The sequence below is a fragment of the Macrotis lagotis genome, chromosome 6 (genome assembly GCF_037893015.1).
Source record: "Macrotis lagotis isolate mMagLag1 chromosome 6, bilby.v1.9.chrom.fasta, whole genome shotgun sequence".
Classification (NCBI taxonomy): Eukaryota; Metazoa; Chordata; class Mammalia; order Peramelemorphia; family Peramelidae; genus Macrotis; species Macrotis lagotis.
In genome coordinates, this window is record NC_133663.1 from 75,164,100 (window position 1) to 75,181,238 (window position 17,139).

The following is a 17,139-nucleotide window of genomic DNA, read 5'->3' on the forward strand; positions in this document are numbered from 1 at the left end:
TTACATCCCCTCTGTTTACAGATGTGGTCTGGAAAAAGACTTTTGTCTTTGCTACTACTATTTGTAGGAAGAACAATTTGCACTTCTGATTCAAAGTTCTCACCAAAGAAACAGGCTTTGCCTTAACCTATCCCTTGGGGAATATGGGTTTGTAGTTGTCAATGAATAAAACTTTTCTATCACAACTTTCTCTGATTTTCCTGTGATTTGCAATTAGAAAAACGAACACTATATTTGGAAAGTGACTTTGAAAGCGTAGTAATTAGGCTAAATTTCAGACCAAATTCTTTTCTGATCCCATTTCTGTTGGTAATTATAAACTTACTTGTGAACTATGGTTTGGATTTTTTCTTTTCTGAAATTTGAAATAACTATTTTCCAAATAACCTCACCAAATATACTATTGGATACACATGTTAATACTTGTGAACATATCCTACACATTTGGACGCATCCTGATTTAGTGATTTGGAGGCTGGCCTTGGGGTCAGAAAGACCTGGGCTGAACTCCTGCCTCTAACACAATACTGGCTTCTTGACCATAGGCAAGCTGGTTAACCTCTCAGTGGCCCCGGACAGCTCTCTGAGACACTAAAGTTACAGATAAATTGCAATTATGCATCTGGTGGAGGGAGTTCTACAAAGAAAGTTCCCCGAGCAAAAGAAATCACGGGGGCCAAAATGAGACATTAAAAAAAATAAACTTCATACAATGTGTCTAATTTCTCACATATGTACACTACATGCTTAAATGTACGTTCCTAGCAAAATATTGAACTTTTAAAAAATACACACGTAAAGCATATTGAATAACTGGAAAGACTTTTTAAAAAAAAATCCTTAAGCTGTTATTACTGGTACACCATGTTCCTATCAGTTCCTTAGGAGGAAAAAAAAAAGATTTTTAAATCCTTATGTCTCAACCAATTCATAAATCTGAATTTAAAAAAGCAACTTCACAGGCGGCAGAAAGCAACCTCGTAGCCTTTGAATACTTTTTTCTCTGCTGGGGGAGGACTTGTTTCTCTGAGTTTGGGGGTATTTGGAGTGGGCGGAGTGACCATCCGCACTGTTTAAAGACCTGGGTGGCCCGATTCTATTCCCCCCCCCCCCCGCCCAGCTACGGTGGAATTCGGGGTGTTTAGAGGGGTAATGGGAGGTGGAGGAATGCTTCTGGTGGGTGAAGTATTGAGTTCCATTCACTAGAATGAAGGGGGGGTAGAAGACAGACAGAAGACAAAGAGAGACAGAGAGAGAGGGAGAGAGAAAGAGAGGGAGGAGAGAGACAGACAAGACAAGAAGAGAGGGGAGGGGGGAAGCAGAGAGCGAGAGAGAGAGAGAGAGAGAGAGAGAGAGAGAGAGAGAGAGAGAGAGAGAGAGAGAGAGAGAAGAGAGACAAAAACAGGGGAGAGGAGGGGAAAAGCAGAGAGAGGGAGAGAAAGACATACAGAGAGACAGAGACAGAGACAAGACAGACAGACAGACAAGAGAGAAACAGAGAGAGAACAGAAGAGAGACAGACAGAGGGAAATAGAGGAGAGAGAGAGAGAGAGAAAGAGAGAGAGAGAGAGAGAGAGAGAGAGAGAGAGAGAAAGAGAGAGAGAGAGAGAGAGAGAGAAGAGAGGACAGGGACGGGAGACAGAGAAGAAAAACAAAGAAGCAGAGACAGAGAAGAGAGAGAGAGAAACAGACAGAAAGGAAGGAGGAGGAGAGGGAGGGGGAGAGGGAGAGACAGACAGAAGAGAAATAGAGGACAGACAGACAGGCATACAGAGAGTGAGACAAAGAAGACATACACAGAGAAAGACTTGCAGAGACACACACAGAGATCGAGAGATCGAGAGAGAGAGGAGTGAGCTAGAGAGGGAGAAGGGAGACGGAGAGAGAAGAAAAGAGCAACAGAGAGAGGAGAGACAGACAGACACAGTGAGCCAGAGAAGACAGACAGACAGAGAGGAGTGAGTGTGTTACCGAGCAGCCCAAGCAGCACTTGTCCTGTAATCGATTGCCGAGCGTGCTGAGCGGCCCCGAGCGCAAAGTCACACACACACACACACGCACACAGACACACACACATGCACACACAGGCAGACACACACACACAGGCACACACAGGCACACACGGGCGCACACAGGCAGACCCACACTCGCAGACACAGACACGCAGCTCCCCCCGGCCGGGCGCGCTCCCTCTCCCGCCTGCTCCCGCCCTCGCCCACGGCCCGCCACACTCACGCGGGCACGCACGCCCCCCCCGGTGCCCGCCCGCCCCGCGCGTCCGGCCGGCGCTGGGGGCGATGGGCTCGGGCTGGGCGGCCGGATCGGTTTCTCGGGGTTTGACCAGCTGTCCCGGGCTCACCCTGCTCCCCGCTGAAGATGGAGGAAGTCAAAGCAGGATTAGCCTCCGCTCCAGAGCCACTGCCTTAGTGCCCACAGCCCACCGCAGTGCCCCCACACACACTGGGCAGCCAGGGACGCCCCGAGGGGGGGCCGGGCGGGCAGAGACACTCAGAGAGAGGGCGCAGAGCACCCCCACAGTAAACACAAACAAAAGGGGGATGGGACTGCCTCCCTGCGTGTCCTGCTGAGGTAAAGCTCGCTCGGCGCTGGCTGGCATGGTGGAGAGAGCGAGGAGGAGGAGGAGGAGGCGGCGGCGGCGGCGGCTCGGCCCGATCTGCCCTCGCCCGGCCCCGACCGGGGGGCAATGAGCGGAGCCTGAGGCGCGCGGGGGCAGGAGGAGGAGGAGGAGGAGGAGGAGGGTGGCAAAGTTAAGGGTAATTATGCAGCCGCCTCTGCGCTCGCCGGCTGCGGGTCCGAGGACTTGTTGCTGCTGGCCGGCGAGGAGGAGGAGGAGGAGGAGGAGGAGGAGGAGGAGGGGATGAAGCGGAGGAGGGGGAGGGGAGGGGGCTGAGGCCGCGGGAGGGGAGGGGGAGGCTGGTCGTCACCGCCACAATCACCGGGAGGGAGGGATGCGGGTCGGAGCCGGGGGCGCGCGGGGGTCGGCCGGGGGGGGGGGGTGCCTGCCTTCCTCTCGGCCCCTCCGGCCCCGGGATGCTAATCGATTCCTCCGTCCTCCTCTGCGGCCGCTGTCACGGATCGGTGCTGTGTGTCGGCCGGCGGCTGCTGGCGTTCGCTGGCATGTTGCAGCCAGTGTGTGTCTGTGTGTGTGTCTGTGTGTCTGTGCGTGTGTGCATGGGGGGGGGGTCCTCGGAGAAACTGCAGCCTCGAGACCGGAGAAGAAAGCCTGTTGGAATCTGTGTTCAAAACATACACACATAGAACAAGAGCCAACCACCTGGCGTGACACATGCAGAAAGGCAGCAGCTAAATCACTTTGACAGGTTCTAGTGTCTGAGCGAAAGAAAGAGATGGAATTAAGATGTGTGTGTGTGTGTTTGTGTGTGTGTGTGTGTGTGTGTGTACATTTTGCCAAGGGCCAAGAAAACAGTCCTGTGAAGTTGGCCTAGGTCCCTCGCTAGGTTTTGCCTGACTGTCCCTCCCCCTCCTCCTCGTCCCTCCCCCCCCCCCCTTTCTTTCAGTTTTCTTGTCTTAGCTTTTGGTCGATTCTTAAGGAACCGGTGGATCAAGTTTTTTCTCTTCTTGTTAATCGCATTGCTGTAGCACCGACTGACCTCTCTCCCTCCCTCCCTCCCTCCCTCCCTCCCTCTCTTTTTTTTCCTCTTTCCTGAAAGTACATGGTGCCATTCCTGAGTGACTTTTCCTACTAGACCATCCCAAAGGGAGGGGGAGGGGTAGGAGGAGAAGGAGGAGGAGGAGGAGGAGGAGGAGGAGGAGGAGGAGAAGGGGGGGGGGTGTTCCTTCTCTCTCATTTCTTCATTTTGTTTATCAGACGATCTGTTTGCCAGATTTGGGCTCCGAATGACCCACCTGTAAAGTGCCTTCCCTTCTTCCTCGCCTTGAACTCTGCAAGGGGGCTTGGCTTGGAGGGGGTAAGGGGCAGTGGGGGGGGGGAGGGGGGGGCAAGAAACTTCTTTCTTTCTCCGTTTATCTTTACTCCGACATTGTCATCTCTTCCTTAAGGAGTTAGAAGAAGCTGAGATCTCCCGACAGAGCTGGAAATGGTGATGAATCTTTTTTAGTCAAAGGACAATTTCTTTTGTATGTACATTTCGTTCCTGTGCCTTTCCTTTTCTCTTTCTTTCTTTCCTTGAGACTTAACTATTTCACTGATGGGGGAAGACTTTCCTGTTTCCTCTGACATTTCTAGCTTTTTAATATATGTGTGCGGGGGTGTGTACTCTTTGAAAAGATAAACTTGTGTGTTTGTAAAAGATCTGAATATCCTCTCCCCCTTTAAACTTTATAGATCACTTTCTTTAAAGGCCTTATGTAACCAGTTATTTCAAACAATTTGATAACAGCACTGCAGGTTGAAATAAGTACTGAGCTGAGAATTTGATCTGACTAGACCATAAAGAAAGAAAAGTTTTTTTTGGGGGGGGGATTGAAGGGGGGGGAGGGAAGTGGTTTTGGAGACAAGAAGTGAAGCTGCCTGTTTTCCAGTAAGTAATGGAGAAATTCCAGGAGCCAGGGCTAAATATACTTGGCGATCAATACAGAAATGGCTCATTGTGAATAATTTAGCTGCTGGTGCAGTGAGAGTTTTGAAACTAAAGGCAAAAAGGACCTGAGCCAAAAGGAGAAAAAAAAAAAGTAAAAATCTCCTTTGGACATATCAGTTCTTTAAACTTTTCCCATCAAAGAATACAGTTAGATTATTGATCTCTAGTTTTCTTTATGTGAAATAAAAGCTAGGGGGTGTCATCTCGTACAATTTTTGGTGTTTGTGGAGCAGAAGACTTTGCTTTATGTTTGTGGTATATGAAAACAATCTCCGAAACTTTTTTTTTAAATGACCAAAGACCACATGCTAGGTTATGAATACTCAAAATTTAAGATATATATTCGATATAGCATTCGAATCCATGATCTTTCAGGAAAGTGATATTACAATGCACAGGTGCTCGGACATCAAGGGGGCGGGCTGAAATGTCAGTACGAGTGAGAGAGTTGGAAAAGTGCTGCACAAATCTGTGAGACAGACTTGAGAACCAAGTTTTTTTGTTTTGTTTTGCTTTTGTGTCTCACACCCCTTTTCCCCCCTTGATTAGAACATGATGAACCAACTTGCAACAATTGTGAATAGAGCTATCTGTTCACTTGGTCGTCTTCAAACCATAATTTGATTGTGGGAACTAATAAATATTAATATACTTAAATCCTAGTCAAAACTGGCATGAACTGAAGTATGACTCCAATTAAATTCATTAAACTAGGTAAAACATTCTGACTTAAAGAGAAAGAGGCATTCTTGCCTTGCTACAGCTCATCTAGATGCACTCTTATCTTCTCTCCCCTATCTCTAACAGGAATCAGATCATTTGCAGAAAGAGTTCAGTGACTTGCAAATGAGCACATACAGTACACAGTCGTATGTTTCTTGGGCACAGGTTGTTGAAGCAGACCCAGCAGCAGCCACAGCAATATGGGCTAACTGCTTAGAGCTTCCAATAAGTTAAGCATTTAATGGCAGATAGTGAAAGGAATCATTGTCTTAAGGGTTTACCCTTTTGTTTTGTAGCACTGCACTTTGACTATGGAAACAGAGGCTATTGATGGCTATATAACATGTAAGTACTCATTTTCATTCATTTATTAATTCATTTATCACAATTATCTTGGATTATAAATTTGCTTAATTTATTTGTAGGTATCATTTATAGATCAGGGCTCTTAATTGTACTTCCTTTCTGCTCATAACTTCATATTGAAACTAAGTCCAGGAAAGATAAGTAAACAAACATGCTAAAACTTTGGGCAAGAGCAGAAAAGAGTAAAGATAAACATTTATTTGGTAGTATATGGAACTCGTTGAGATAACCAGTTTGGTAGAATCAGCATCTCTCTACTATTAGTTTTCTTCTTTCCTTTTTTAGGAGACAACAGATTATGTACGTTCACCAGAAATTTTCTGTGAACTAAAGTATTTTTCCCCCTAACATTTGACAGTCATTTGATGTAAAAAGTATTCAGTTCTCTTTTAGTGCTTTGACAAGTGACATCTTGGTAAATGCATACTATAACCAGTTGTAATAGCTAGTGATTTAACCAAAATATTAAAAAGAGAATGGCTCAAGGCAGGAAGGGAGTCTTAGAGATCATCTTTGTTAATCCTTTCAATTTACAAAAGAGAAGTTATATTGTATACATTTTACTATCGCTTTTATAGATTTATGATATTTTCAATCTATCCCTATACCCCCCCAAATGCATGATCTTTTTTTGACTTTCTGTAAATCTAGTCCTGTTCTTTAGGGAAAAAAATCCTGTATTTAAATTTAAGAGCCATGAATACTTAAGAATCCATGAGCAAAAGTTGACAGAATTGAAATATTATAATTAGATCCTATATGTCAAGTATAGAGTGTCTGAAGGATTTTACTTTTGAAAGCAGGTGACAATGAGCTTTCACCTGAAAGGGAACACTCCAATATGGCAATTGACCTCACCTCAAGCACACCCAATGGACAGCATACCTCACCAAGTCACATGACAAGCAGTAAGTCTTCTTTTTTATGATTTTTTTTTTCCCATTTCTCTAGTGGCAGATTTGGATTTGTTGGGTCCGTGGGGTCTATTTTCTGGCTGTGGTGCAGCTACTGCTATAGATTTTGCTAGTTAAAGAAGAGAACAACACAGATTTATTCCTGTTCATACTAGTATCATATCTTAAACATGAGTTTGCTTACTAGTTTGAACTATCCCAAGGTGGCTTTTGGCAACTGGTGCTTACCTGTAACAGGTAAGAAATACTAGGATTTCCTTATAATTGGTTGGCTTTCCAGAGGTTTAAGGTTAGGTTTGTATTGTTGTTGTTACTGTTGTTGTTAAGTAATAGGGAAAAATGAAACAAAATTTCCAAATGTTTTTTCTAGTTAAAAAGGAATGCATATTATATCACTTTGTTTTTAACTCTATTCTGTTATTATTGGCTAGTGTAAGCCTGTTACCTCAGTGTATGTGCATGTATAGGTAGCCATATATCCCTGTGTGTGGTACATATATATATATATATATATATATATATGTATGTATATATATATATATATGTATGTGTGTATATACATCTATATCTGTCTATCTCTCTTTGAAAGTTCCTTCTACAAAGCCCTGAAAGTGGAATCTTAAATGAAAATATATGGCGCTTACTCAGTATTCATTTCTTAATGAAGTGAAAGGGTTTTGTTTTAGATTGTCAAGGGAAGAACTAGGAGGATGTATTGGGCTAGCACTAATGGCCAGTTTTAGCTAATATTTTCAATAAAGGGCCATTCACACTTATACTGTTATAAGCACTGTTGGAAACTGTACAAAGATTAGTTTGCTTGCATTCACTTTCAAAGATCTACATTTTCTTTTTAAATTTAAGAGCATGGTTTGTTTGATTTTGGTGTTTTATCAATGTATTTACCAAGGCTAAGTGCTCTATTACTTAGATTCGAAAATAATTTGAAGTATTTTATTTCCATATGCTTTCAGTATGTATTGTCTCCTTTTATAGGAAGGACACTTTAATTTTTGCAGATAGAAAAAGCTGTATAGTTATGTAGAATTTGAAGTAAGGTATACTTATTTTTTCCCAACTGATTTTATTGAAAAATTTAACTTTATGCATTTATCTATTGATGTATAAACATATTCCTTATCATCCAAATGAGTGGATTTGTTCTATACTTTATTCTTACAATTTTCAAATATAACTATATTTATTATAAACTTCTAAAATCTATGAATATTTCTTTTAAATCCTCAGTTGTGCATATACAGCAGTAATATAAAGAGTATACTTGATGGGATGAATATTCTTGTCTCATGTATTTTGCTTTAAATATTCTGTTGTTTTGTAATTTTTCAATATTTTATTATAAAAACTTAGAGCTTGAAGTTCATTTTATTTTCTAATTAATTGTAGAAACTTTGTAGAAGAATACAAAGGCTATTTTAAATTCTCTTCATTGAATAGCAACAGGCCAACTCCAGCAGATGAGTTGACAAATTTGTGCCATATTCAGATTCAGGTCAAACAACACATTTTAGCAGACCTTTTTCTGTTTTGATTGACTGTAAACTTTGGAAAATAAAATTGTACTCTAAGACCTTAGTTTTTTTATCGGTAAGATGTGAGGGTCTCTCTTCTACCTGTAGTATAATTCTATAATAGGAAAGAATGCTTTACATTCACATTATTATATCATCTCAACATCTTAAAGGAGGAGATTTTGTCTTCTCCACAACTTTAATCATTTGCATATTTTTCTTATATAACAAAAAGTAAACATTTATGTCTAAATTGTTATGGTTAATTCTTTAGCTAAGACTTTAAAAAGACAGTATAAATTTGGTTCTATGTTAGCTGTTGGTCTGAGACTGCAGTCAAATTTGGGCCAGCTAGTGGTTAAGGATCCACAACCACTGGCTGAATTTCAACTGTGAGTTTGTTGTTTAATGTGATTGGTCCCTTCAGTTTTGAATTTCATTTCAGTCTGACAAATGCCTAGTTCAAACAGGCATTTTACCTGTCTCTTTTAAGTAAACAGTGCAGAGACCAGACATGATGATTTGAACAAATAAGAGCTGTGCTATTGAAACATTCCAGGTCTTCTCACCCAACAACAGTAAAATTATGTGTTTGGTAAGGAGATTTTTATTTATTAGCCTGTGGCAATTCCATGTTAGTAGAGTTTTTGGCTAGGTCACTGATGTTTTTGGGTTTTATTCCAAAGGGTTGCAGGTTAAAAATGTTGGCTCTTACTTCAGAGATGTCTGTTGCATCCTTTATATAGCCTCTATTTACAGTATCTAGGTTACCCACTTAGGATTTAGATGGAGGAGATACCCATTTTTCCCTGTGTTAGACCGAAGAGAATAATCAGCATTTTAAATTGTCAAGGCACATGGTAACAGAGAAGGACTACTGTATAGCCTTCCAACTAGAATGGAAAGTTTAAAATTGGTTATTCTAGTGATGTTGATAATTTTTGCAGGTGATTCAGTTCTTGACTTTATATGAAAACATTTATGTTTTGGTTCTGGAGTTTCCTCGAGTCTTTTCATAGTGTACATCTGGATTGCTAATCGTTATTGAATTACAATACTTTTTGATTTTTAAAATGCATTTTTAGCTCTTTAGAATTTTTATGGTCAACTGCTTTCAAGGATTTAATTGTAATTTTATAAGATAACAATGTAATAAGTAAATCAGAATTGTTTCATCCAAATTCTTATGGAAAAAGACATAAAACTACAGTCCAGGAGGAAAAAAAATGAGTAATTTTAAAATAGTCAAAATGTAGTTAAAAATCCAATTCAATAGTTTTAATGAAGTAATTAAAGTTATTGTGTTAAGTAGTGAAGGCACAACAGTAGCCCAGTTATTTCCGAGAAGTGGTCAGTTACCATAAGGTCACCACGATTTGTTTAGTTTTTGATAACTACTCTAAGATGAGTTGCTGCTAATTATTGCATTTTTTTAAAAAAATGATCCAACTATCATCAATGCTAGAGGAGAGAACAATTGATTGGAGAGAAGTAGAAGTTCTATAAATTCTCTGTACCTTTTGTATTTAAATTACGGCTTAGAAAATAATTCTAAAAATTAGAAATATGAATGATCCCCACATTCAACAACTAACATTTCCTTATTTCAGCATTATTTTTCTTAGTATCAGGAAAATATCCTTGGGAACAAAAGAAAAATTCTTTGATAGAAAGATGGGTGCAGTTGCTCAAGATCATTAGTATATACATACTGAGTTTTCTGACATTTTTCAGTGTGATGGATGACAGTATATTCCTTGATGGCTACTGAAAATTCATAACTAGTATCTGGAAGTTAGAATCTGAGACCCAAGTCAGCTAGAACCATATAAAAATAAAACATTTTTTTTTTGCCCATTGGAACATATTGCCTTTATATTCCATCTTCTTTCTGTGTAAACATCTTAAATTTCTGCATAGTAACTTTTGATTTGATATTAAACTGCCCCTTTGTATTACTTATAAATCTTTACAGATACTAAAGATTATGATTAATCTTTTTCTCACATTCTAATGTTTTTTACATGAATTCTTTGTTGATATTCAGACTTTATTAAAATACATATACAATTTGGGAGGTTGTTTTATTATTTCATTTTAAAATCTTTCTTTGGGTGAACAGCTCACCTCCTGTTATTCATTATACTTTAAAAAAATATGGTATCAGAAAAAGATGATCTTGTTTTACAAACGATTTACCAATAATCAGATCAGTGGGTTGAGTTTTACTTTTACAAACTACTTCACATTCATTTTTCTTAGGTAGTTTTCCTTAGAACTAGAATTTCTCTCTCTCTCTCTCTCTCTCTCTCTCTCTCTCTCTCTCTCTCTCTCTTCACATATAAGGAAGGAGGTCCCCCAAAATTAAATGACCTAATCAGTAGATGAATGCAATTGCCAAAATTAAAATGTAAAGCTTCAGAGTTCTCTTTTGTTGTTTTTGACTGTAGAGAATTGTTGTCTCTCACAAATTTTACCTCAGATCTCTTTTTGTTTCCAATATTTATGTACTTAAAAAAATCAAGCCAGACATTATTCTAAATGTGGAAGAGTATTGAAATGAAGGTGCTGTGATATTACCAAATTATTTTGTTAAGTTTATATTCTAATGTACTTTTTTGAGACTAGTTTATATTATAGAACTCAATCCAATATTATAGAACTCACCCAAGAACTCTTTCTATGCTCTGATTTGGCTAGCATTCATGCTAGATTTCAGCAGTAACTACCTTGTTATAACACCAAAGGTGTTAAATGTAAAAATTATAATTTTAAAGTAATTTGGCATTTTTATGTTTGCATAAAATAATATTTCAAACAAAATGTTTAAAACTGTCACAGAAGACTGATAACCTCTATTAGTCTTTTCAAATCAACAACAGTCACAAAAACTGTGCAGAAATAAAAACTCCTCAGCCTTTTTCTTTTCAAACTTTCTTCTCTACTTCTTTTTGGTAGACTTGAGTATAGGGGTCTGTATACCCACAATAAGAATGTATAATGTATATGTATATGTACTCATATATTACTATTATAAAAATAGTTTGCTATCACCAGTTTGTACACATCAATATCCCTTCCCCTTCTCTTTGTTTTTCTAGTTTTGCCTCAATGGTTATGTTGTCTTTTAGGTTTTATGTTCCAAACCAATTCCAAGTTTACATTTGGTGTATTTCAAAGTTTTAGGAGTCCTAAAACATAATGAATTGAGTGTCTCATATCTTTTCATTGCCAATTCCAGTATCAACACTGACACTACTTATGATTTGTACCTAATAGAATCACCACCCTGGGAAGAAGTAGCATATATTTAATTTCTTTTTTATTTTTTATAGATATACAGCAATGTCAGATTTACTTAATGATTACTTTATTATGCCTTTATGTTGATAAGTATTAATTTGAGAAAATTATCCAGAGAAGTAATAAATATTTAGTTCTTAATTCACTTATTTCTAATATGTGGCAACCTCTAAAGTAGAGAAAGAGTTCTCAAAAGGACTACATGTCAGTTTCAAAAATTTAGGTTAGTGAATAAAGAAAAAATTCCATATTTTAAAAAAAAACTCTTAAGGAAACTTTTGTTAAGTAGAATATAAACCAGAAATGAAAGTACTTTTTAAAGAAATTCAGAGACATTGACCTCAGTTATGTGTTTTTTGGACGTATGTGAAAGTTATCTATTCTACCATCAGTGTTCTAAAAATACTGGGCAGTACGAATGGAAAAGGAAAAAATACCCTGGTAGAGTAACCTATCCCATGTTCAGAACCAGTTCTTTCTTAGATCTTTCCCATCTAAAATCTAACCTTATTTGACTCTCCTTGTGATACTTGAAATTCTCTTTCATTGATGTGTGATAAGTATCTAATTATATATTCAAAGGGAGTAATATAGCATGTGAAGCTTTTTTAAACTCAAAGAAATGTTAAAATATAGCAATTATCTTGGCATTTGGTAGTCACATAATAATTTCTGTAGAAATTGAAATAATTGAATGACTTAGACGGTTTCAGTTTTTCTGTCTGATGTTTAGTCTTACCTTGAGATTTCTTAAGTACATGCACATTTTAAAATTTATGAAATTCTTTAATTTAATTGAAGTATGATTTTTTCTCCTTTATTAATCTTGAAATAAACTAGTTTTCTTTTAAAGTTTATGCTAAGTAATCATTTTATCACTTGATCAGTGATCTTATTTCTACCACTCAATCATTCTGTGTTTTCATAATTGCACTATTAAAACCAAATTCTATATTGAGATGTGTGACTGCAGTCTTCATTGCATGCTTTTTGCTCGATGCAAGCATTTATGCAATTCTCAGAACTCTAGGCAATTTATATGGTTGGACTGACTGGTTGTGAACAAAAACAGTCTTATTTTAATGTATTAGCTTATATGGTAACATTGATCATTCATAAACTTATACATGCCATACTGTTCAGGATGGAACCAATCATAATCTGTTATGTTTCTGTTATGTGTCTTTGTATGTGAATGTGTAATTTAAAAGTGGTGTGGGAGGACTTCTCAGCCACATATCACTTTATTCCATATTCAGAAGCACAGCATATAATATTATAAGATCTTCTTTGGAAAACCTGAGTAAAATTCTTAAAGACATAAAATATATTGCTTGGAATTGGTTTTGGAACATACAATGTATATTCTGTTTCTTTTTAATAATTTAGTTATAGAATTGTGATCCTGGTTGAAGTGTGATATATAGATTTAAATCAAAATTCTTTAAGTAGAATAGCTGTGATTACCTACATAATCTTAAAAATATCTATTATATATGTTTTTTTAGTTAGAACCTGTGATTTCATCGGAGTATGCAACTCCTGGTGAGAAAATTCCATGCATATAAGCAAGTCTTTTGGAATTTTAATAGTCTTCAAAGAGTTTCTCAAAATACTGGGACCTGCCCAGAGTCATATAGTTTTTATATGTTGGAGGTGTACCAACTCTAAGGTTAACTCTCTATCTACTACCCACAATACATTTCCTCATAATTATATAGTGCCACTTTGAAAAGGTGCTTGACCAGAGCAGATAGAAATTCCAACAGCTAGAGTGGAAAATGCCTAACCTATGACCCCCTATCTATAGAGTTTCAAAATAGAGGTAATGATTTGTTATACTTGAGTGTTAAAGTGATCATAAGGGGTGGGGGTAATTTCTGATTAGGGAGTCTTAAACTTCTATATCAACTCAAATAATTGCTGCTAAACAAAAAGTCACAGCTTGGTATAGGGAAAGGGACACTGAATTTGGCATCAGGAGATATGAGTTAGAATCTTGAATCTTCCCTGTTACTTGAGGCACATCACTTTATCCCCTTTGAGCTCAGTTTCCCCTCCAGTAAAACAAGAGGGTGGTGTGCACAGGGACAGAAGTATTTGGAATGCTGAGATTAGGGTCTCATAGTTGAGTTAGTTAAGTGAGTTATGTGGACTGTAGGTTTAGAGCTTGGGATGTGATGTGCTATCAGAACATAATTTTTTAAGTTGTCCCCAAATGTAGTAGTGATCCAGGCTTCAAGTCATAGAAACATCAGATGTAATTAAGATCAGCTCAGAGGAGAAGTCAGGTGTCAACTTCAGACAAAGGTGAAAGAAGGCATTTCTAATTGTAACTTATCCCAGAGGTGAACCTAGGGTTTTTTGAAAACTTCAGATTGTAAAGTACAGAGGTTAAAGTAGATTTAATTGCTTAAGTGATATTAATCATGATCATAACATGATGAATTTATATGATAAAATTGTGCTCTTTCAATTCATTGTTTATTAATGCCTGCTATGGGAAAGTCATTGTGGTGAGTACTAAGAATACAAAGACAAAAATGGGAAAAAAACAGCCAAGGAATTCATGTTATCTTGGAGAATACAACATGCTAACTGTAGAAAGAGCACTGGCTTTAACAGTCAGAAGTTGTGAATTCAAATGCCAGCTCCAACATTTAAAACTTGTGTGATTTGGGGAAGTTGCCTGACCTCTTAGGACTTTTTATCTCTAACTCATGTTCTTATGAGCCTCTTGAGATGAGGATATACAAGAGAATTTGATAAAGTAGAGAGAAGTAATAATGAGGAGATGAGCCAAAGTTTTTTTGTAGAAGATGGCACCAGTGATTCCTGGTGGAAGCTCAGGCTTCTCCAAGTCAGAAGGAAGGAGGGAGTGTTTCTCAGTCTTGTTGTGGGGAGTAGCGGGGCATCCTGTGCAGAGGGGCAGAAGTATTTGGAATTCTGAGATTAGGGAATGACAGTTGAGCTAGCTTTATCTGAATATAGAGGATCTAAAGAAGAGCAAAGTGAACTAAGTCTGGAAAGGTAGTCTAGAATCAAGCAGCTCTAATAGTAGCTCTTAATTTTCTAAGGGAGAGGATGTATAAATAGCTGGGTACAAATGAACTCTATATTGGCTAAAGTGGAAATAATCAACAAAGGCAAGGCACTAGAGTTGAGGGAGATTGAAGGAATCCAGGGAAGCCAATAGGTAGTGATGAAATCATTCCATGCATGTCTTGTTGGAGGAATAGCAAGGACGCCAATGTCATTAGATCAGAAATAGATGACAGAGTGGGTAGTGGGGAATGTGTGTGTGTGTGTGTGTGTGTGTATGTGAAGAACCTTGGAAAGGCAGGTTATGTAGGGCTTTGAATTCCAAAGAGGAGTCTATATTTGATTCCAGAGGCAATAGAGAGTCATTGGTTATAAAGAACTTTAAATCCTAAGTTGAGGGAGTTGTCTTTTATCCTAGAAGTCTAAGAAAGTCTAAGAGAAAAGGACTGATATGTTCAGGCATATGGTTTAAGAATATTAATTTGGGGGTGGCTAGGTGGTGTAGTAGATAAAGCACAGGCCTTGGAGTCAGGAGTACCTGGGTTCAAATTCGGTCTCAGACACTTAATAATTACCTAGTTGTGTGGCCTTGGGCAAGCCACTTAACCCCATTTGCCTTGCAAAAACCTCAAAAACAAAACAAAACAAAACAAGAATATTAATTTGGTAATTGTATGGAGACTGGGTTGAAAAGAAGATAGACTGGAAGCAAAGACCAGGGAGTTGACTATTAATTGAGGTGAGAGTTGCTGCATTCTTTTTTTTTCTAAATTTTTAAAATTTTATTTAATTAATTTACACATTACTAAAATATTCTTGTTTAAGAGTAAACATAATATGCCCTTGCCCACAAAAATATTAAGCCTCATGAGAAATAAAGTGAAAGAAAGAGAAAAAAATGTGTTTCAGTCTGTATTCTGATACCATCAGCTCTGTCTCGGGTGGATCACATTCTTTATTATAAGTACATCATAGAATTTACTTCCATAATTTTCTACAGTTGCTGTTGCTGATTGTAATTCCCTCCATCTATTCCTCCCCACTATCATCTATTGTATTTTCTCTCTCCTTTCACTCTGTCCCTCTTCAAAAATGTGCTATGGGGCAACCTATTGGTGTAGTGGACAGAGCACTGGCCCTGGGACCAGGAGACCCCAAGCCTACATCCAACCCAGAGACCCAGCAACTCCCTGGCCCTGTGGTCCCGGACAGGCCACCCAATTCCATAGAAATGTGTTTTATTTGATTATTCTGTCCTATGATCTACCCTCTCCTCTATCACCCACATCCCCCCTCCCCTTCCCTTGTCCCCCTTCTCTCTTTTTTTCTTCTAGATTTCTATACCCCATTGAGAATGTATGCTGTTTTCTCTCTGAGCCATTTCCAATGAGAATGAAGGCTCCCTCACTGCCCCTTGCCTTCCCCACTTCATACCATTACATAAACTACATGAAATATCTTAGCCTATTCTGCTTCTCTTTTCTCTTACAGTACATTTCCCTTTCACCCATTGACTGCATTTTTACATATTATATTGTGTATATTATTATGTATATTATGCATATATTATATCTTCAAATTCAGCTCTGAGAAGTTTCATATGAATATTATCAATATCAACTTTCCATGCAGGAATACACCCACATAGTTCATCATCATTAAATCCCTCATAATTTACCCTTCTCATTCACTCTCTCTATGCTTCACCTGAGTCCTGTACTTGAAGATCAAAATTTTCTGTTCAGCTCTGGTCATTTCAGCAGGAACATTTGAAATTCCCCTGTTTTACTGAAAGTTCATCTTTTTCCCTGGAGGAGGATGTTCAGTTTTTCTGGGTAGTTGGTTCTCAGTTGCATTCTAAGCTTTTTGCTTTCCAGATTATTATATTCCAAGCCCTAGGAGCCCTTAATGTAGATGCTGCTACGTCCTAGTGACTGCATCTTCATGATATTTGAATTGTGTCCTTCTGGCTGCTTGTAATATTTTCTCTTTGACTTGGGAGTTTGTCTTGGCTATAATATTCCTGGGAGTTGCTTTTTTTGGGATCTCTTTCTGGGGGATGTGGGTGGATTCTCTTAATTTCTATTTTACCCTTTGCTTCTAGGATATCAGGGCAACTTTCCTATAGTAATTCTTTAAGAAGGGTCAAGGCTCTTTTCCTGATCCTGACTTTCAGGTAACTCAATAATTTTTAAATTACCTTTCCTGTTTTCCAGATCAGTTGTTTTTTTCAACAAGATATTTCACATTTTCTTCTAGTTTTTCATTCTTTTGGTGTTGAATTATTGTGTCTCAATTTCTCGCAAAGTCATCAGCTTAGTTTACCTCCATTCTACATTTGAAGGATTTGTTTTCCTCAAAGAGCTTTCTTATCTATTTTTCCATCTGGTCAATTTTGCTTTTTAAAGCGTTCTTCTCCTCAATGACTTTTTGAACTGTTTAATCCATTTGACCTAAACTGGTTTTTACTATGTTATTTTCTTCAGCATTTTTTTGGATCTCCTTCACTAAGCTGCTCTGTTTTCATGTTTTTCCTGCATCTCTCTCATTTCTTTTTCCAATTTTTCTTCTATCCCCCTTACTTGACTTTCAAGATGTTTTTTGAGATCTATCATAGCCTGAGTCAAACTTCTATATTTCTTGGAGTCTTTAGATGCAGAAGCTTGGACTTTCTCA

General features: G+C 38.3%; 1 protein-coding gene across 10 annotated transcripts in view; it reads left to right on the forward strand.

Moving 5' to 3' along the window:
• Window positions 1-2,365: 2,365 nt before the first annotated feature.
• Window positions 2,366-17,139, forward strand: part of IKZF2 (IKAROS family zinc finger 2) — a 197,510-nt gene continuing 182,736 nt past the window's right edge. For 2 of the 10 annotated variants that reach the window (XM_074191444.1, XM_074191451.1), the window contains exons 1-3: window positions 3,981-4,082; window positions 5,603-5,651; window positions 6,473-6,580. In XM_074191444.1, the coding sequence (XP_074047545.1) occupies window positions 4,080-4,082; window positions 5,603-5,651; window positions 6,473-6,580 (160 nt within the window). In that variant the 5' untranslated portion in view covers window positions 3,981-4,079. Of the gene's footprint in view, window positions 2,590-3,838; window positions 3,951-3,980; window positions 4,120-5,602; window positions 5,652-6,472; window positions 6,581-17,139 lie in introns of those variants that run through there. The other 8 variants (XM_074191452.1, XM_074191445.1, XM_074191446.1 and 5 more) reach the window with 7 other exon arrangements.